The sequence below is a fragment of the Lutra lutra genome, chromosome 1 (genome assembly GCF_902655055.1).
Source record: "Lutra lutra chromosome 1, mLutLut1.2, whole genome shotgun sequence".
In the NCBI taxonomy this organism is placed as follows: domain Eukaryota; kingdom Metazoa; phylum Chordata; class Mammalia; order Carnivora; family Mustelidae; genus Lutra; species Lutra lutra.
Window position 1 is genome coordinate 204,859,704 of NC_062278.1, and position 21,293 is coordinate 204,880,996.

The window sequence follows — 21,293 nt, forward strand, 5'->3', positions numbered from 1 at the left end:
ACTGTACAGTTCAAACCTGTGTTGTTCAAAGGTCAACTGTATTTGTCTTTCTGTGTCTGACTTATTTAATTTAGCCTAACATCCTCCAGGTTCATCTATGTTGTCACAAGTGACAGAATTTCCTTCTTTTTTAAGGCTGAAGACTATTCCATCGCATATATACCACATTTTCTTTATTCACTCATTGATGGATACTTAGGTTGCCTCCATGTCTTAGTTATTGTAAAGAATGCTGCAATGAATATGGTAATGCAGGTTATCTCTTTGAGATCCTGATTTCAATTCCTTTGAATATACCCTTAGAAGTGGGGTTGCACCAATTTACATTCCCACCAGCAGCATGTAAGGGATCCTTTTTCTCCACATTCTAACCAACACTTAGTTGTTGTGTTTTTTTAATAATGACCATCCTGATATAAGATATTTCATTGTGGTTTTGATTTGCATTTCTCTGATGTCTAGTGATCTTGAGCACCTTTTTCGTACACTTGTTGGCCATTAGTATGTCTTCTTTGCATATATGTATATTCAGTTTCTTTGTCCTTAATTACTTAGCCAAATTAAGGCTAATTAATAGCCCTAATTGGGCTATTTGTTTTTACACTATTGAGCTGTAGGAGCTCCTTATATATTTATTAACCCTTTATTAGATATATGGTTTGTAAATTTTTTTACCATTCTGTAGGCTGCCTTTTTATTTTGTTGATTGCTTCCTTTGCTGTGCAGAAATTTTTAGTTTGATGTTATCCCACTTATCTATTTTTGGTTTTGCTGCCTATGCTTTTGATGTCATAACCAAGAAATCATGGTCAATGCCAATGTCAAGAAGACTTTACCTATATATTATTTTTTCTTCTAGGAGTTCTATAGTTTCAAGTCTTATGTTTAGGTCTTTAATCCATTTTGAATTGATTTTTATGTATGGTATAGGATAAGGGTCCCTTTTCATTATTTTCCTATGGAGCCAGTTTTTCCAACACCATTTATTGAAAAGATTAACCTTTTCCATTGTGTATTTGTGGTACTCTTTCATACTGTGTTAAATAGTTAAAACATAACTCCCTGAAAAATCCATGATAGAGTACAATGCAACCATTAGAAATTGTTTTGTATATGGAATAGAAACATAATTATTAAAGATTATTAAATCTAAAAAGAAGATTAAAAAAAATAGTCCATAGGAGGGGCACCTGGGTGGCTCAGTCGTTAAGCATCTGCCTTTGGCTGGGGTCATGATCCCAGGGTCCTGGGAGTGAGCCCTGCATCTGGTTCCTTGCTCAGCAGGGAGCCTGCTTCTCCCTCTCCTGCTCCCCCTGCTTGTGTTCCCTTTCTTGCTGTGTCTCTCTCTGTCAAATAAATAAATAAAATCTTTTTTTTTTAAGTCCATAGGAAACAATACACTTTTATTTTTAAAAATAGAGCACCATTATATAAACCATTGTTAATGGAGGTTCACAGAGTAAACTGATTCAAGAGGCACACTTCAGGATCTGACAGACCCAAGATCTCTGCCCAAAACTCCCATTCAGTTTACATGTGACCCTTTGGGTGGAGTCTTTCCTGATGTCCACAGTCAGAGCTGGTAGCCTGTCCTCGGTTTCCAAAGCATTTGGATGCAACATCTACTATACCATTTACAACTTTGTATTTAGAGTGGAAAGTCCAGTCTTTATTTTAGGCTGGTCTGTATCTGACCCTCTTTTCTTTTTAAGTAGTTCTTCAGGTTAGCAGTCTTGAAGGGAAGAAGAGCATCTTTCTTCTGCTAGAGGCTGAGGGTGCCAGAGGGGTTTGCTTTCTCAGCTTCTCCTGAACTGGCCCTTTTCTTGACACATAACTTGTCAGACTAGGAGTCAGGAGAAAAAAACTGTGAGTTCTCTAATTGCTGTGGCTCCGGTAGAAGGAATATAGACCTCTCGGAGAATGGTAAAAGGGTGCAGGGAGGGTCTACTATCCTCTGGGCAGGCGTTAGTGGGCAGCAGAATTTGTAGTGGACTAATTTTGTGGCTGGGTTTGGGGAATTCTCCATGATGGGTAGCACTTAGCAATTGCAAGACTGTTGCAAAAATGTAAAAATGGCCTCATTTTCTTCCTTGGAAATCAGAATCCTAATTTTTTTCTCCCTGGATGCACTGCCATCCAGATAGATGAAATTCCCAGACTCCCCTGAAGTTAGGTGTGACCATGTGAGTAAATTTCAGCCAGTGTGAGGTATAAGGAGTGTAGCATGTAACTTCAAGAAGAGTCCTAAAGGGAAAGGAAGATACGTTTTTTTCTTTCCTGCATCCATCATTTGTCTGGAACTCTGACAACAGCTGGAACTCCAGCAGCCACCAGGCACTGGGAGGAGAGGGGTCACACTTTAGGGATGCGAGACCAGAGTGCTGAAAGGAGCCAAATCCTTGAGAACCATGGAGCTACCATTCTAGCCCTGGACTACACACTTCAGGATGATTTTTGCATTTATAAACATCTATCTTTTTAAATCTTTGTTATTATGAGTGTGTACATATGTTATAAACAGTTGAACATAATCCTAGCTAATAAACTGAGCCACCCAATATCTTTTACTCTCTTTTTAAATTGTAGTTGACACTCATAACCCATCTAATATCTTTTAATTACTTTTTAACATTAAAAAAAAATTTTTTTTTTAGATTTTATTTATTTGTCAGAGAGAGAGAGGGAGAGAGAGCAAGCACAGGCAGACAGAATGGCAGGCAGAGGCAGAGGGAGAAGCAGGCTCCCCGACGAGCAAGGAGCCCGATGTGGGACTCGATCCCAGGACGCTGGGATCATGACCTGAGCCGAAGGCAGCTGCTTAACCAACTGAGCCACCCAGGCGTCCCAACATTAAAAAATTTTTAAGTTAAAATTTGTACGTATGTTTTTGAAAGTAAAATTTTGTAAGTAAAAATTGCATATGTATGTACACAATTCTGAGTTTTGACACAAATTCAGGGTTCATGTAACCATTACCACAATAAGGAGGGCAGTATTCAAAGAAAACCTTCATGCTGCCCCTTTGTGGTGAAGTCCAGCCTACATCTTTAACTCCATAATCACTGATCTATTCACCATCTCTATAGTTTTGTCTTTCTCAGAATGTCATGTAAATGGAGTCATATAGCATATAACTTTTGGACTGTTTTTTTTCACTCAGCATAGTGTCTTTGAGATTCACCCATGTAGTTGTATATCAGTAGCTCATTATTTTTTACTGCTGAGTAGTGTTCTGTTGTATGGACATACCATAGTTTGTTAATCCATTTATTTATTTAAGGACATACATGTTGTGTCCAGTTTTTGGTGATTATGAACAAAGTTGCTATAAACATTTTTGTACAGGCTTTTGTGTAGACATGAGTTTTCATTTATCTAGGGTAAATGCTTAGGAGTGGAATTACAGAGGCATATAGTAAATTATGTTTACCTTTTTTTTTTTTTAAGATTTTTATTTATTTGATGGGGCTCCTGGGTGGCTCAGTGGGTTAAAGCCTCTGCCCTCGGCTCAGGTCATGATCCCAGGGTCCTGGGATCGAGCCCTGCATCTGGCTCTCTGCTCGGCAGGGAGCCTGCTTCCCTTCCTATCTCTCTGCCTGCCTCTCTGCCTACTTGTGATCTCTGTCTGACAAATAAATAAATAAAATCTTTTTAAAAATATTGGTTTTTTTTTTGCTAGAATATATTAAAATTATGATTTTTTGTGCCTATCATATGTCAATATCTTAAGCTTGAGGTTTTTTTTTTTTTTTTAAGATTTTATTTTTATTTATTTGACAGAGATCACAAACAGACAGAGAGGCAGGCAGAGAGAGAGAGAGGGAAGCAGGCTCCCTGCCGAGCAGAGAGCCCGATGTGGGACTCGATCCCAGGACCCTGAGATCATGACCTGAGCCGAAGGCAGTGGCTTAACCCACTGAGCCACCCAGGCGCCCAGAGGTTTTTTTTTTTAAGATTTTATTTATTTGACAGAGAAAGGGAGATCACAAGTAGGCAGAGAGTCAGGCAGAGAGAGAGGAGGAAGCAGGCTCCCCGCTGAGCAGAGAGCCTGATGCAGGGCTCGATCCCAGGACCCTGGGATCATGAACTGAGCTGAAGGCAACAGCTCAATACACTGAGCCACCTAGGCGCCCTTAAGCTTGAGTTTTTAATGGAGAGAGATTCTTCAGAGTCCTCATTTTTCTATTTAAGTGCTACATATTTTTGCTATGTTGTAAATAATCGTTAACAGAAACTCATTTCACTACAAAAAAAGAAGCAAATGATAGAGGGAAAGAGAGAAAGGAAGGAAAGAAGAAAATGTTGAAATTTGACATTTCAAAAAAAATTTTTTAGCTGCAGAAATCTTTTTTTTTTTTCTTTAAGTAATCGCTACACCCAGCGTGGGGCTCAAACTCACAACCCTGAGATGAAGGGTCACATGCTCTACCAAGAGTCAGCCAGCCTGACCTGATGCAGAAATCTTGATCAAACAAAATATTATCCTATGTCCAGAGAACAAAAAAAAAATTTAACATTGATCTAACTGAAGGAGTAAGAAGGTAAGTACTCTGCAGCCCCCTAATAGTCATGAGGGGCCTCTGAGAAACTGGTAGGGTCCTAGAGCCTGGATTCCTAGGGGAAAGAAGTCTCTCAGTGTCTGGGACATGTTTATTTACCAACAGAATCAAACACTTCAAATAGAGCATTTTGCTTTTCTCCCTAAAGGAAGACAGGTATTCAAGAGAAAAGATACTTAGTCTAAGAATCCCTAAAGAAATTCTGGCTTTTCTTTTTTTTTTTTTTTAAGATTTTCTTTTAAGATTTTTTTTTTTTTTTTTGGACAGACAGATCACAAGTAGGTAGAGAGGCAGGCAGAGAAAGACAGGAGGAGGAGGCAGGCTCCCTGCTGAGCAGAGAGCCCGATGATGCGATGCGGGAACTCGATCCCAGGACCCTGAGATCATGACCTGAGCCGAAGGCAGAGGCTTTAACCACTGAGCCACCCAGGTGCCCCGAAATTCTGGCTTTTCAACATGAAAGTACTATTGGTAACACTAAGTGATACATCTTCACTGTCACAAAAATAATAAAGTATATCTCTGCTTGAGTGTTTTGATTTCCATGATACCTAAAGATGTTCCCTGATAACTTACTACCAAGAAATGAACAACTTAATTTCCTCAGTGACTTCAACTTATTTATTTATGAATTAGTTTAGGAGCCCTAACTTATATCATGTATTTGCTAAGGTAAATAAATGAATATAAAACTAACAAATAAGACTGTGCATAAAATTTAGGGTATATCTTAAAAAACACCAACATTTTGGGGCATCTGCCTGGCTCAGTCAGTGGAGCATGTGACATATGACTCTTAATCTCGGGGTTAAGGGTTTAAGCCCCACTCTGGGTGTAGAGATTACTTAAAAATAAAATGTAAAAAAAAAAAATACCAACACTTCAAAGTGAGAAAATCAACCTGAATAGCTTCAATCAGCTTTTTAAAGAATTCATGTGCTGTGCTCACTTCGGCAGCACATATACTAAAATTGGAACCATACAGAGAAGATTAGCATAGCCCCTGCACAAGGATGACACGCACATTTGTGAAGCATTACATATTTTAAAAAGAAAAAGAATTCGTGTACTATATTCTTAACACTAAAACAACTGTTATCTAATTTCCTAACTCTGATGATCTAAAAAGATAACAATTAAAAGGCAGAATTTTGGCAAAATAAACATAACACTACTTGACTATTGTGTTTCTCTAAGAAGTCCTTTAGCTTACTTTTTCAGAGGGCCAGAACTATGGCACCCAAATTCAAATCTGCCAGAAGTCTCACTGACAAGTAAACAAATAAAGAGTAATTTTTAGATGAGCTATAAAGACAAGAGTGTTATCATGATGAAATAGAATTATTTGACTATTAATATTCTATTTTCTGTTTCCTTCAAAAGAGATGTCTCACCCACTTGAAAGGTTTGCATACCTGTCACATTTGTCTTTTGCCCTTTTCTTTTTCTCTTCAAACTGTTCCAACAGGCCCTTTGATTTTCCAGCTGACAAAGGTGGAGGAAATAAGCCTCTATCGTTTGCATCTGCTCCAAACAGCGGGGGTTTTGTCTGGTACTTTGTGAAAATACTAGGTTCACTCTGTTAAACAAAAAAAAAAAAATCACAGCATTTCACATGTGAAAATATTTATAGCATTCATTATTTTCTATACAGTGTAGTCACATTTAAGTGCAAACCACAATACTAAAAAACAAAATGGCATGTAGTATTTCCTTTTTATTTCATATATATTAGAAAATTACATTAAAATAAAGCAACTCTTTTTATTAACAAGGCTTCTGCCTTACCAGCCCAGAAATACCAAAAATATCAGCTGTGGGTGCCTGGGTAGCTCAGTCAATTAAGCGTCTGCCTTTGGCTTAGGTCATGATCTTAGGGCCCTGGGATTGAGTCCCATATCACATCTGGCTCCCTGCTCAGCAAGGAGTCCACTTCTCCTCTCTCCCTCTGCCTGCCGCTCCCCGGCTTGTGCTCGCTCTCTCTCAAATAAACAAATAAAATCTTAAAAAAGTAGGGGCGCCTGGGTGTCACAGTGGGTTAAGCCTCTGCCTTTGGCTCAGGTCATGATCTCAGGGTCCTGGGATCAAGCCCTGCATCGGGCTCTCTGCTCAGAAGGGAGCCTGCTTCCTCCTCTCTCTCTGCCTTCCTCTCCGCCTACTTGTGATCTCTCTCTGCCAAATAAATAAATAAATAAAATCTTTAAAAAAAAAAGTATACAGGATGCCTGGCTGACTTAGTCAGTAGAGCACATGACTATTAATCTCAAGGTCATGAGTTCAAGCCCCATGTTGCGTATGGAGCCAACTTAAAAAAAATAACAATAAAAATAAAGTATCAGCTAAAATGGCTTAAAATCAGCTGTACAAATTTGAAGGCAATATCAAAATTCTTTATGCTGTCTCTGAGATGATATGTTAAAGTTTACATAGTAAGTTTAACTCAATTACTAGTTGAACTAGACTTGTTGGTAAGTTTGACACGGACTGGACAGTAGGCATGCTGGCATGTGGTGAGTCATTTTCTGCATTCTCTCCACCTGCCTCTCTGTCTACTTGTGATCTCTCTGTCAAATGAATAAAATCTTAAAAAAAAAAAAATTCTGACCCATGAAAGAAGACACGTTGTTCTCAAAAAATTGAGGACTCAGGAGACTCTGTTCTTGATTCTGGCCCTTATCCATTAACTAAGTCCTCAGAATCCTCATGTCCCTCTTCAAGGAGATAATGTAGCATAGTAGACTAAAATCCACAAAGCACCTAAAGTTTCTTAGAAAAAATGTCCATTTAAAATAAAATTTATGTTACTTTATTCCCATTTTTCTAAAGCTCTTATCTCTTATGAAATTTTCATAAATAATAGTATGTCTTAGAAAATGTCATACAATATTTGTCTCTCCCTTAGGGTCAAGGTACTGGCAATATTCTACACTATATGTATTTTTTTCATTTTAGACTACCAACCAAGTCTATCAGACTATTGAGTAACCAATGAAGTATAAATCCATCTAGGAGAGTAAACCTTAGAAGTGTATAATTCTAGGGCGCCTGGGTGGCTCAGTGGGTTAAGCCACTGCCTTCGGCTCAGGTCATGATCTCAGGGTGCTGGGATCGAGTCCCACATGGGGCTCTCTGCTCAGCAAGAAGCCTGCTTCCCTCTCTCTCTCTCTCTGCCTTCCTCTCCGTCTACTTGTGATTTCTCTCTGTCAAATTAAAAAAAAAAAAAAGAAGTGTATAATTCTAAAATATAATCCAACATAATAAGTCTTCTTTATAGCTTATCTCCATGATGACTATGAAATTTGTGCAGAGAAATTCTGGAAATGAGACTCACGTCCATAGAATTCTGTTGTGATTGTTTTGGATGTCTCACGTGGACACCATCCAAGGGTGCTGACAGAGTCTCTGAACTTTCTGGACAGAACTGGGATCCAAAGAGGAACTGGGAATCACTGAGACTGGAGTAATCAGCCTGATTATTATTCCAGCTAGATGCCTTAGTAGTCCTGAAATTAAGCAAGAAAAGAGAAGTATATCAAGTGGACAAACATTCTGAACAAATGAAATAGTAATTCACAGCTATTCATTTCAGAATATTCTGGGGAGAGTACTAGTTTGTTCTGACCTCCTCGGCCCCTGAACACTCTCAGTATTACCTATAAAGAATCACAAACAAATTCTGAAAGCCAGGCATTTTCATTACAGCAACTTGAGAACAATCAGATGGAAATTCAGACGTTAAGGACTGACACCATGATTCCTTATACAACAGCACTGTGGGCTATAACACGTTTTGGGGATCAAAGTTCCTGAAATCTTTAGGGATTAAAAGAACATTATCTTTTAAAAAATTGAATCTGGGGGGTGCTTGGGTGGTTCAGTCAGGTGAGCATCTAACTCTTGATATCAGCTCAGGTCGTGATCTCAGGGTCATGGAATCGAGCCCTATGTAGGGCTCTGTGCTGGGCATAGAGCCTGCTTGGGATTCTCTCCTTCTGCCCCTTCTTCCCACCCCCCATTCTCTCACTTACTATCTCTAAAAAAGAAAGTTGAATCTGTTAATCACTAAGGGAATAAATAAAAATATGGTATATGCATATAACTGATGCATTAGTCAGAAGCAGTAAAGTAGATTTACATAGAACCACATGAATAAATCTCAAAAATTTAGAGTGCAGAAAAAGTAAAAATTGAATGAACTCTATATCATTTATATAACCTTTTATTCTTAAAGATTTTATTTATTTATTTGACAGACATAGATCATAAGTAGGCAGAGAGGCAGGCAGAGAGAGAGAGAAGCAGGCTCCCCATTGAGCAGACAGCCCAATGCAGGGCTCCATCCCAGGACCCTGGGATCATGACCTGAGCCAAAGGCAGAGGCTTTAACCCACTGAGCCACCCAGGCACTCATAACCTTTTTTTAGAATACAAAGAACCCAGTGTTTTTTAATGAACAAGAAATCTGAACATTTCAGTAAACAAATATATGATTAGCCAATATACAATAAATCGTTAGCTATTAGTACTATTTTTAGTATTTTTCAGCTGTATTAAAACAGATCATTTTATTTATTTAATTTTTTTTCAGTGTTCCAAGATTCATTGTTTATGCACCACACCCAGTGCTCCATGCAATATATAACCTTTTAAATCTACATCATACCACACCAAACAAGTATATAAGTGTGTGTGTAGAAGGTGAATTAGAACTCCCATTACTCTTCTAGTGTGTGCCTACAGGGAAGGAAGGGAGCAGGATTACAGGGAGAGTAGGAGTCATAATACAAAAAACACAAGACACCTTAGTTACAGACTGAATGTTTGTGTTCTCCAAAAATCCCTATGTTGAAGTCCTAATCCCTAACCTGACAGTGTTTGGAAATGGGGCCTTTAGAAGGTAATTAGGGTTAAACAAGTTCCTGAGGGTGGAGTCTTCTTGACAGGATTAAGGTTCTTACAAGTAGAAACACTACAGAGTTTGCCCTCCTTCTTCCTTTCTCCTCCACATGAGGACACAGAGAGAAGACAGTTGTCAGCAAGCCAGGAAGGGAGCCCTCACCAGAAATGATCCAGCTGGCATATGATTCTAGGACTTCCAATCTCCAAAACTGAGAAAATAAATTTCTATTGTTGAAGCCATCCAATTTAGGGTACTTTGTTTTGGCAACCCAGCAGACTAATTTAGGCCTCATCCAGACTGAAGAATACGATCAACTCAGATTTGTGCACAGAAGGATGTTTTTGAAACAAGGTGGTGTTCCCTTTCACACCTTTAGTGTCTTATTCTTGTACTTCCAGCTGTGGACTTCCAACTTGCTTCCCATGGATATCTACACCAATCTTTGTTAAAGGGAGAGTGATACTGATAATGATACAATCACACTTGAACACAGTGTACTGAGTCTATATCAGAGACAGCATAAAAGCAGGCAGACAAGTAAAATACAGTCTTCAAGTTTTTACTTCAAAGACATCTCAGTAAGAATTTGTTACTTAATGCTGTTGTGTGACCTGAAAAAAACACTCTTTTCATTACAACATACAAACACAAATCATTCCTTGTTTAAAAAGCTAAAGCTAGGGGCGCCTGGGTGGCTCAGTGGGTTGGGGTCTCTGCCTTCGGCTCAGGTCATGATCCCAGAGTCCTGGGATAGAGCCCCGCATCAGGCTCTCTGCTCAGCATGGAGCCTGCTTCCTCCTCTCTCTGCCTGCCTCTCTGCCTACTTGTGATCTCTGTCTGTCAAATAAATAAATAGAATCTTAAAAAAAAAAAAAAAAGCTAAAGCTAGGGGCGCCTGAGTGGCTCACTTGGTTAAGCATCTAACTCTTGACTTTGGCTCAGGTCATAATCTCAGAGTGGTAAGACTGAGCCCTGAGTTGGGGCTCTGCTCTGGGTATGGAGCCCACTTAAGATTCTTGATTCTCTCTCTCCCTCTCCCTCTGCCCCTCCTCCTGTCCTTGCTCTCTCTCTCCACCCCCCCCCAAGAAATAAATAAGCCAAATCTAAAATAATTTGATAGCATATAACTACATATCCAAAGCCAAAGGAACCATCATATATTGATGCAAGAAAAAAAAAAATCTAATAGTTCAGCACAGGAAAGAGCAATTACTTCACTGATGGAACCATTTTCTAAGATTAGCTAAGGTAATGGGCTGCACACATGTATTATAATATGGGTTGCATAATCATTGCTCAAAATAGCTTAAATAGCTCTCTGTGACTCTCCTCTTAGGTCAAAGAGAATAATTAGCTGGACTGGAAAAAAAAATCTGTGAGCTTATAGAAATATGTAGGATTTGCATCTTAAAGCTATGATCTAGAATTTAACAAACATTTTCCCTACTCTGTATGAACTGTAAGCATTTTTTTTCTTTTTAAGAAGTAAAAAGCACAGTGCTCTAGGTTTTTATTGAATTAATAACTGTCTTCAGGAAGGTGTTAGGAAGAAAATAAACTATCCAATAATAAAACATACAAAAAGCAATTAGAAATCCCTTAAATATATACTACTTCTGGGGCACATTCACCAAGTTAGCAATGGCAGGCCCACTGCATGGCTGGCAGACACAAATGTAAATACTTCAGTGGAGTAGTAGAAGGGGCAATATCTCAGTGAGCCTTGTCAACAGCTGGCTTTTAACTCCTATAGGACCTACAAATCGTACCACACAATGTAATATGTACCTCAACATTATCTTGATTTTGCTCCCTGCTGTTTCAATAGTAATTGCTCCAACCAAAGTGGGTTTCTAGATGTTGGGTGGTGTCTAATTCTCACAGGCCCCATAGTCCCTAGGCCCAGTGCTGGACACAGAGCCGCTGCTCAATTAACACACATAGTTGAATTTACATTGTTTTTATAATCAGAAAATTGGCAAAAGGAAAAAGACAAGGATGGGAGAGCAGTGAAAAGAAGGGAGGAGAAGGGGAAGAAGCTATGGAAATAACTCTATTACTAATTAATAGGTAGGGAAGGGTTTTCTATGAAAACAATACAACTGTAAGATCCTCAGTATCAGAGTATATAACCTGAAAACTTACCCAGAGCCAGAGGGAATACTGAGCATCTCTTTGATATTCCAGACATTAAAATTCATTTCTTATGGTTAACCCTATTAAAAAGAGAGGAATATTAATTTAAAAGTTTAAGATAGTGTAACTTTCCCCCAAAGATTACTTTACTGGTAACTATTATATGTAGATAAGGACATTTCAGCAACTATATTCCCATCCATTTGGTGAAAACTCCCATTATGTGTGTCAGAAACAGGTATTTTCAGGGCACCTGGCTGGCTCAGTCAGTGGAGCGTGTAACTCTTGATCTTGGGGGTTATGAGTTTGAGCCCTGTGTTGGGTGTACAGATTACTTAAAAATAAAATCTTTAAAAAAAGAAAATAGGTATTTTCTGTTATTAAATTGCATACAAACCCCCTCCTTCTTAACACCAGGGAGAGCCTAGTCATCTGTGAAACAGTAAATTTGCATTCCATCTTGTTCTCTTGTCCTTTTCTCTTGCCATCCTATTCTATTAATAATCTGCTTTTAGGAAAAGACCAATAGACTTTATTTTTCATTGCCTGATACAATGAATGACTCAATCTATAACCTCTCCCAAAAAGACGAGTTCTCCCCAGATCAGAGGATATGGGAATGCCAAGAGTACTGCGGAATTTGGGCAATAAAGAAGCTTGATGAAGAGTGAGTTCTTTGGGCAAAGTGTTTTCCCACACCTCTTATGAGCATACCTCTTATTGCCTACTGTGCTCATTGCCAACCCAACACACTGCACATTCATTATTATGATCATAGAGCCTGGATTTTATGAAACAAGCCCAATTTCTAAATTTTGTTTCCCTGGTGTCACAGACATTCATAATTATCAGATTATATAATACCACTGAGAGCATCAGAAAATGAATCCCACACAAACAGAAGGCATATGTGACCAACATCAAATACTGTCCCAACAGAGATCAAGATAAACTGAAACACAAGTTCTGAATAAATATAGACATTTTAGTATACTTTTCATAAAATTTAACCTTGTTTAGATAAATCTGTTATGTTGAAGTTTTCTAATTTTTTAGAAAAATAGATGGATTGGAGTGTTTATAACCACTTGTTTTGCAAGAATATTAAGCATAGATCACAGGGATCAAGGGGTGAAAGTTATTATCATTTACATAACCCTGCTATATGTTGGGCACAGTGCTAGATATGTTGCAGGATACAAGGTCAATGATTTTGTGAGGCAGGTGTTGCTATCCTCACTTAAAAGTTTGTAAGGATGCACATGGACTAAATAATTAGTTCAAGTTCTATCCAGATTTGGAGGCAAATATGTTCTATGCTAGGTCAACCCATTACCAAAGGCCACGCATGCTGTCCTCTCATTTCTCAACACTGGCTCTATCTTAAATACGTTCTAGAACCAAGAAACTTTGTGTTTCTCCCTTTATGAGCAGCTTGGTAATGACTTGAAAGGATATGACTTTAGAGGAATAAGATCAAGGTTCAGATCCTGACACCTGCATTTATACTGTGAACTTGGGCAAATTAGCTGACCTCTCTCTTTTTTGGGGGGGTTTTTTTCTTTAAGATTTTATGTGGGGCTCAAATTTATAAACCTGAGATCAAGAGTCACATGCTCTACCAACTGATCCAGACAGGCACCCCAAATTAGTTAACTTCTTTGAATCCCAGTTTCCTCATCAGTTAAATGAAGACAACACACCTATCTTTAAAAGTAGAGATAGGGATTCAAGAACATGTTTATACAGTGCCTGGATATGGATACTGGTACTTTTTAGGGGTTTCTTAATTACCTCCTCAGAGACTGTGGCTCCACTATTTTAAAACAAATCCATGGTCTCCTGGAGACTTTGACATTCACCTACTCTCAGTTCAAAGGACTCTCATATGTAACACACCAAGTCTCTCACACTCACTTAGCTGAGAAGAATAAAGTTGCTGCAAGGTTGGGACTAAATATCAGAGTTAATTATTTTGTCTCAGCACTCCTGAACACAGTTTAGACTGTGTAGAATACCTTCAAAGAAGTTCAGTGTAATATTAATATCCATGATACAAATAAATTAATATTTCATTGAGATGAAAACTGAAGAAAATTCATTTTAAAAACTGGCAATATTGGGACGCCTGGGTGGCTCAGTTGGTTGGACCACTGCCTTTGGCTCAGCTCATGATCCCGGAGTGCTGGGATGGAGTCCCGCATCGGGCTCCCAGCTCCACGGGGAGTCTGCTTCTCTCTCTGACCTTCTCCTCGCTCGTGCTCTCTCTCACTGTCTCTCTCTCTCTCTCTCAAATAAATAAATAAATAATCTTTAAAAAAAAAAAAAAAACTGGCAATATTGTCCAGGCAGGTTCATAAGTGAATTTTACCAAACATTTAAGAAAAAAAGTATGCCAGTTGTCTAAAATCTCATCCTAATACCAAAACCAGACAAAGACACTGTAAGAAAAGAAAACCACAGACCAAGACCTCTCATGAACATGGGTGCAAAATCCTCAACAAAATATTAGCAAATCGAATGCAACAATATATGAAAAGAATTATATATAACCATGTGATAATTATTCTAGACATGCAAAGCTATTTCAACATTTGAAAATCAAATAATGTAAACTGTCACAGACTAGAGAAGAAAAATCATATGATCATATAAATGGGTATTAAAAAAAATTTGGGGTGCCTGGGTCACTCAGTTGGTTGAGTGTCTGACTCTTGATCTCAGCTCAGGTCTTGATCTCAAGGTCCTGAGTTTAAGTCCTGTGTTGGGCTCCATACCAGGAGTGGAGCCTAATTAAAAAAAATGAATTTTTTAAAAAAGCATTTGATAAAATCCAACACCTATTCATGAGAAAAACTCTCAGCAAAATAGGAAATAGAGGGGAACTTCCTCAACTTGATAGAAAACATCTACACAAAATTCCAAAGCTAACATCATACTTAATGATGAGAAACTAAGTTTTCCCTCTTAAGATCAGGGACAAGGCAAGGATTCCCCTTCTTCTCTCAGTACAACATTGTACTAGAAGTTCTAACTAATGAACTAAAACAATAAAAGGAAATAAAAGGTATATAGATTGGAAAAGAAGAAGTAAAACTATCTTTGTTCAAGACCACATGACTTTCTATGGAGGAAATTCAAAAGAAGTAACAAAACAACTCCTGAAACAAAGAAGTAATTATACCAGTGTTGCAAGATAAAGATTAATACACAAAAGTTAATCACTTTCCTAAATACCAGGCAGTGAACAAATGAATTTGAAATTAAGCACAAAATACCATTTATATTAGCAACCCTAAAATTCTAAGTATAAATCTAACAAAACATGTATAAGATCTATATGAAGAAAACCCCAAAATTCTGATGAAAGATATCAAAGAAGAATGAAATAAGTGGAGAGATATTCATGTTCATGGACAAGAAGACTCAATATTGTAAAGACATCAGTTCTTTCCAACTTGATCTATATATTCAATGCACTCTCAATAAAAATTTGAGCAAGTTATCTTGTGGATATTGACAAACTGATTCTAAAGTTTATATGGAGGCGCCTGCGTGGCTCAGTGGGTTAAGCCTCTGCCTTCGACTCAGGTCATGATCTCAGGCTCCTGGGATGGAGCCTCGCATCAGGCTCTCTGCTCAGTGGGGAGCCTGCTTCCTTCTTTCTCTGCCTGCTGCTCTGCCTACTTGTGATCTCTGTCAGGTGAATAAATAAAATCTTTTAAAAAAATAAAAAATAAAGTTTATATGGAGAGGCAAAAGATCCAGAATAGCCAACACAATATTAAAGGAGAAGAACAAAGTCAGAGAATTGACACTACCCAACTTCCAAGATTTACTATAAAGCTAACTAATCAAAATAGTGTGATACTGGCAAAGGAACAGACTAAGATCAGGGACAAGGCAAGGATTCCCCTTGAAACAAAATAGAGTGCTCAGAAATAGACTCACTCAAATACAGTCAACTGATCTTTGACAAGGGAGCAAAGTTAATAAAATGAAGAAAAGATACTCTTTTAAACAAATTGTGCTGGAACATCCGGAGATCCACGTGCAAAGAAAATTTAGACACAGACCTTATACCTTTCACAAAAAATTAACTCAAAATGAATCATAGACCTAAATGTAAAATTCAAAGCTATTAAAAAAAAAACTCTTAGAAAATAAGATAGGAGAAAATCTAGATGACCCCTGTATTTGCCAACGACTTTGTAAATACAACACTAAAGACTTGATCCACGAATGAAAGAATTAATAAGCTGGACTTCCCTAAAATTAAAAACTTCTGCTCTGTGAAAAACATGGTCAAGAAAGTGAGAAGACAAGCCACATACTGGAAGAAAATATTTGCAAAAGACATCTGAAAAAGGTATCCAAAGTATCCAAAATATACAAAGAACCCTTTTAGAAAAATATATTTATTTTTTTAAAGTAATCTCTATACCCAATATGGGGTTTGAACTCATAACCCTGAGATTAGGAGTCACATGCTCCACTGACTGAGTCAGCCAGTTGTCCCAAATATACAAAGAACTCTTAAAACTCAATAATAAAACAAATAACTCAACATATATCCATATATCCATGGAATAGAAAAGAGAGCCCAGAAATTAACCCATGCTTAATAGGGCTGATTAACTTATGACAAAGGAGCCAAGAATATATATTAGGGAAAGGAAAGTCTCTTTAATAAATAGTGCTGGGAAAACTGGACAACCACATACCAAAGAATGAAACTGGACCCTTGTCTTACATCACATATAAAATCAACTCAAAATCAATTAAAAATTTAAGTTTAAGACCTGAAACAGTTAAATTCCTATAGGAAAACATAGGGACAAGACATCAGTCTTGGCAATGATTTTTTGGACTTGACACAAAAAGCAAAAGCAACAAACCCCAAAATAAACAAGTGAGACCACATCAAACTGAAAAGCTTCTACACAGCAAAGGAAACCATCAATAAAATGAAGAGGCAACCTGTGGAATGGGAGAAAACATTTGTAAACCATATATCTGATAAAGGGTTAATACCTGAAATATATAAAGGACTTGCACAACTCATAGAAAAAAACAAACAAACAAACCAATTAATGGGCAGAGGAACTGAATAGACAGTTTTCCAAAGAAGATACACAAATGGGGGCGCCTGGGCGGCTTAGTTGGTTAAGTGGTTGCCTTCGGCTCAGGTCATGATTCCAGGGTCCTGGGATCGAGCCCTGCATCAGGCTCCCTGCTCAGCAGAGAGCCTGCTTCTCTCTCTCTCCCTCCGACTGCTGTTCTGCTTACTTGTGCTCTCTCTCTGTCATATAAACAAATAAAATCTTAAAAAATAAAATTAAATTAAAAAAAAAAAAGAAGATACACAAATGGCCTAAGGTACAGAAAAGGTGTTCAACATCACTATTCATCAGGGAAATGCAAATCAAAACCACACTGAGATATCATCTCACATTTGTCAGGATGGCCATCATCAAAATAACAAGAGATAAATATTGGTGAAAATGTGGAGAAGAGGGAAACTGCATTGCTGGTGGCAATATAAACTGGTGCAGCCACTATAAAAAATAGTATGGAGTTTCCTCAAGAAATTAAAAATAGAATGACCAGGGGCGCCTGGGAGGCTCAGCGGGTTAAGCCGCTGCCTTCGGCTCAGGTCATGATCTCGGGGTCCTGGAATCGAGCCCCACGTCGGGCTCTCTGCTCAGCAGGGAGCCTGCTTCCTCCTCTCTCTCTCTGCCTGCCTCTCTGCCTACTTGTGATTTCTCTCTGTCAGATAAATAAATCTTTAAAAAAAAAAAATAGAATGACCATATATAATCCAGCAATCCTACTTCTGGGTATATATCCAAAGGAAATGAAAACAGGGTATCAAAGAGACATCTGAACTTCATGTTTACTGCAGCATTATTCACATAGTCAACATACAGAAACAAACTAAGGGTCTCTCAACGGATGAATGGATAAAGAAAGTATGGTGCATGAACACACACACACACACACACACACACAGGAATATTATTCAGCCATGAGAAATAAAGAAATTCTATTTGTGACAATAAATTCCATGGTTCCATGGATGGAACCTAAGGGCCTTATGCTAAGTGAAATAAGCCAGACAGAGAAGACAAATACTGCATGGTTTTACATACATGCGGAATCTTAGAAAGAAAAAGGAAAAAAAGTCAAACTTATAGAAACAGAGAGTAGAAAAGTGGTTGCCAAAGGCTAGAGGGTGGGGGAAATCAAAAGACACTCATAAAAGGGCACAAATTTTTATCTGTAAGATGAATAAGGTCTGAGAACCTAATGAATAATGTGGTGAGTATAGTTGATAATGCTGTATTGTATAATTGGAATTTGCTGAGAGAGTAGAACTTAAATGGTTTCACCAAATAAATACACACTTACATATGTAAACAAACAAGTGATCTATGAGGTGATGAATGTAGTAATTAGATGGGGGAGATCCTTTCACAATGTAAAATCATCATGATGTACACTTTAAATATATTACAATTTTATTAGTCAATTGTATCTCCTGAAGGTGAAAAAAAAACCCACCCAAAAACCTAACAAGAAATGCCCAAAACCTATGTAAAGAAAGCTATAAACCATTCCTATATAATGGGAAAGATATATCATGTTCATTGATAGAAAGAATCAACATCACAAAGATGTTAAATCTATCTAGGTTAATTTATAACTTTGAAATGTCCCAATAAAAATACCATCATTTTTTTTTCTACAGGGAGAAAACTGATTATAATGCTCATTTAGAAATGAAAACAAGCAAGACCAGCCAGGAAAATTCTAAAATAGAAAGAGAAGAAAGAGAAGGAGGGAAAAAAAAAGAAGGGGTGGGGAAGCCAGCCCTACCAGGTATTAAAAACATATTATAAAGCTTCTACAATTTTACAGCATTATATTAGTATATGATTAGATAGCCAAGCCAGAATAGATTATAACAATAGATCTAATTGAAAGTGGAAATGTATATGACTACATGATAAAAGTAGCATCTCAAATATATTGAGGAAAGACATTTTAAAAAGTAGAGTTGAAGGGCTCCTGGGTGGCTCAGTGGGTTAAGCCTCTGCCTTCGGCTCAGGTCATGGCCTCAGAGTCCTGGGATCGAGGCCTGCATCCGGCTCTCTGCTCAGCAGGGAGTCTGCTTCCCTCCCCGCCAACCCCAGCTGCCTCTCTACTTGTGATCTCTCTGTCAAATTAAATAAATAAAATCTTTTTTTTTTTTAAAGTAGAGTTGAGGGGTGCCTGGATGGCTCAGTTGGTTAAGCATCTGCCTTCGGCTCAGGTCATGATCTCAGGGTCTCAGATTGAGCCCCATATCTGGCTCCCTGCTCAACAGGGAGTCTGCTTCTCCCTCTCCCTCTGCCCGTGTTCCCTCTGCTTGTGCTCTTTTTCTCTCTCTTTCTCTCTCTAAAATAAATAAAGTCTTTTTTTTTTTTTTTTAAGTAGGGTTGAGGGGTGCCTGGGTGGCTCAGTCAGTTAATTGTCTGACTGGTGTTTTTGGCTCAGGTCATAATCTCGGGGTTCTGAGATTGAGCCCTGAGTTAGGACTCTGCATTCAGCGTGGAGTCTGCTTGTCCCTCTCCTTCTTCTCCCCTAGCGCTCTCTAACATAATTAAATAAAATCTTTTTTTTTGAAGTAGAGTTAATCGAATAGTTATATGAAAAAATATTAAGACTGAATCTAGTCCTTTCACCATACACAACAAAATATCCAGATGTATCAGAGATCATAAAAAATAAAATCATAAAAGCACTGGGGCTGTGAGGGGGTGGGGAGGCTGATAAATTCCTCTACAACCTGGCTGTGGGGAAAACTTTGATTCAAAATCCAAAAGTAATAAAACACCTATAAATTTGACTACATAATTTTTTTAAAAGGTTTGTTTGAGAGAGTGATTGAGTGGGAGAGGGAGAGGGAGAGAGGATCTGAAGCAACTCTACACTGAGTACAGAGCTGGACATGGGGCTTGATCCCAGGTCTGAAAGATCATGACCTGAGCTGAAATCAAGAGCCAGGCACTTAACTGACTGAGCCACCCAGCACCCTGACTACATAAAATTTTTAAACAAACATTGGCTCAGATGGTTAAGTGTCTACCTTCAGCTCAGGTCATGATCTCTGGGTCCTGGTTGAGCACTGCCTCAGGCTCCCTGCCTAAGACATACGCGCCAATAATTCACACCCAGCTTTTGGTCTTGAAATACCATTCACCACTAAAAGGAACCACGTCTGGGGCAGGAAATGTGCAAGATGAGTCTGGGACATCTTGTTGTCCCAGAGAATAAGGAAGTTATCAGACTACCAGGACCAAAGACTTCTGAAGACCTAACTTAAAGGGTCTTACTCTGTTAAATATATAATTACATTTTTTTAAAAACCCTCACCAGTCACTTTGGAGGATAGGCAACCAAGTTACCATTTTGAAAACTGGTAGGATAGGCAAAAGAATCAATCATTTATCTTACCTTTCTAGAATAGATATACCTCAAAATAACCAACATATAGATGGTAAGAAAGTTCTTCTTTATAGAAGTATTCCAGCTAATAAACATGGAATGAATGCTAGCATTAGATTATCATCATTTTGGAAGTCCAATGAAAATAATGAATCTAGGCAATGATCATCAATGGCTGCTAAAAAACCATGAGGTAAAAGGCTGATGAGGAACTCTATAATGAATAGATGAGGCTTAAAACACCTAAATCTCTCAACTGATCTTTTCATCATGAAGAAAGATGCCAGCCCTAGTAAGAACCCCTCGTTGCAGTTCAACAGGGCTGCATTACCAATGCCAAGCATTACCAAAGAAGTAAGCATACTTGCTAAAAATATTGAGACAATCTTGTTAAGCTTCTAGGTCTAAGGACCAGTTTACAGAAAATATAGGGGTTAAATGGAACCAGAGGAATGTAATCAGCAAAATCCAGAGTGGTTAATTCTATAGTTTAAATGACTATATTCTTTTAAAGCATAAAAGGTAAGGGGCGCCTGTGTGGCTCAGCTGGTTAAACGTCTGACTCTTGGTTTCAGCTCAGGTCATTATCTCATGGGTCGTGAGACCAAGACTCCAGTCAGGCTCTGTGCTCAGCGTGGAGTCAGCTTAAGATTCTCTCTTCCTCTCCCTCTGTCCCTCCTGCTCATGCACTCTCTCTCTCTCTCTAAAATAAACAAATATTTTAAATAATCTAATGTTTGTGCTTTGCTTTAAAACAATGTAGATAGATTGGGGGACCTGGAGAAGGTTACAGACTGCCCTAGGTTATTTGGTAAAACTATGTGATGGGCAGGTACACTGGAGTTCATTCATCCAATGGTTTCTACTTCTATATGCTTGAAATTTTCCACACTAAAAAATTAATAAGTAAATGGATAAAAATATCTTGTATTAGCTGAAAATTCCCAAAGATGTTACCTCCAACCCAGACCCCTCTTCTGAAATTTACACTCCTATATTCAATTGCTGACCTGACAACTCTACCTCGGTGATTAATACCTTAAACTCAACATGTCCAAAACCAAGATCATCTTTCCCCCAAACATTCTCCACCTTAGTCTTCCTATTCCAGTTAATGGCAACTCCATCTTTCTGGTTGCATGGGACAAAAATCTAAGAGTTCTCTTTGACTCTCTTCTCACATTCAATCTGTCAGGAAATACTATGGT

The 21,293-nt window shown here is 38.2% G+C and overlaps 1 protein-coding gene and 1 non-coding gene across 11 annotated transcripts in view; one reads left to right on the plus strand and one right to left on the minus strand.

Annotated features, from left to right (window-relative positions):
* Positions 1-21,293, minus strand: part of IHO1 (interactor of HORMAD1 1) — a 42,248-nt gene that overhangs the window by 18,063 nt on the left and 2,892 nt on the right. For 3 of the 10 annotated variants that reach the window (XM_047694075.1, XM_047694077.1, XM_047694076.1), the window contains exons 2-6: positions 20,095-20,170; positions 11,605-11,675; positions 9,619-9,667; positions 7,891-8,062; positions 5,975-6,138 (exon numbers count right to left, since the gene is read on the minus strand). In XM_047694075.1, coding sequence (XP_047550031.1) covers positions 5,975-6,138; positions 7,891-8,062; positions 9,619-9,667; positions 11,605-11,650 — 431 coding nt within the window. In that variant the 5' untranslated portion in view covers positions 11,651-11,675; positions 20,095-20,170. Of the gene's footprint in view, positions 1-5,974; positions 6,139-7,890; positions 8,063-9,618; positions 9,668-11,604; positions 11,676-20,094; positions 20,171-21,123; positions 21,274-21,293 lie in introns of all 10 variants that reach the window. The other 7 variants (XM_047694091.1, XM_047694074.1, XM_047694086.1 and 4 more) reach the window with 6 other exon arrangements.
* LOC125089597 (U6 spliceosomal RNA) lies at positions 5,501-5,607 on the plus strand. The gene has a single exon (XR_007123990.1). It is a non-coding gene; the product is annotated as a U6 spliceosomal RNA (small nuclear RNA).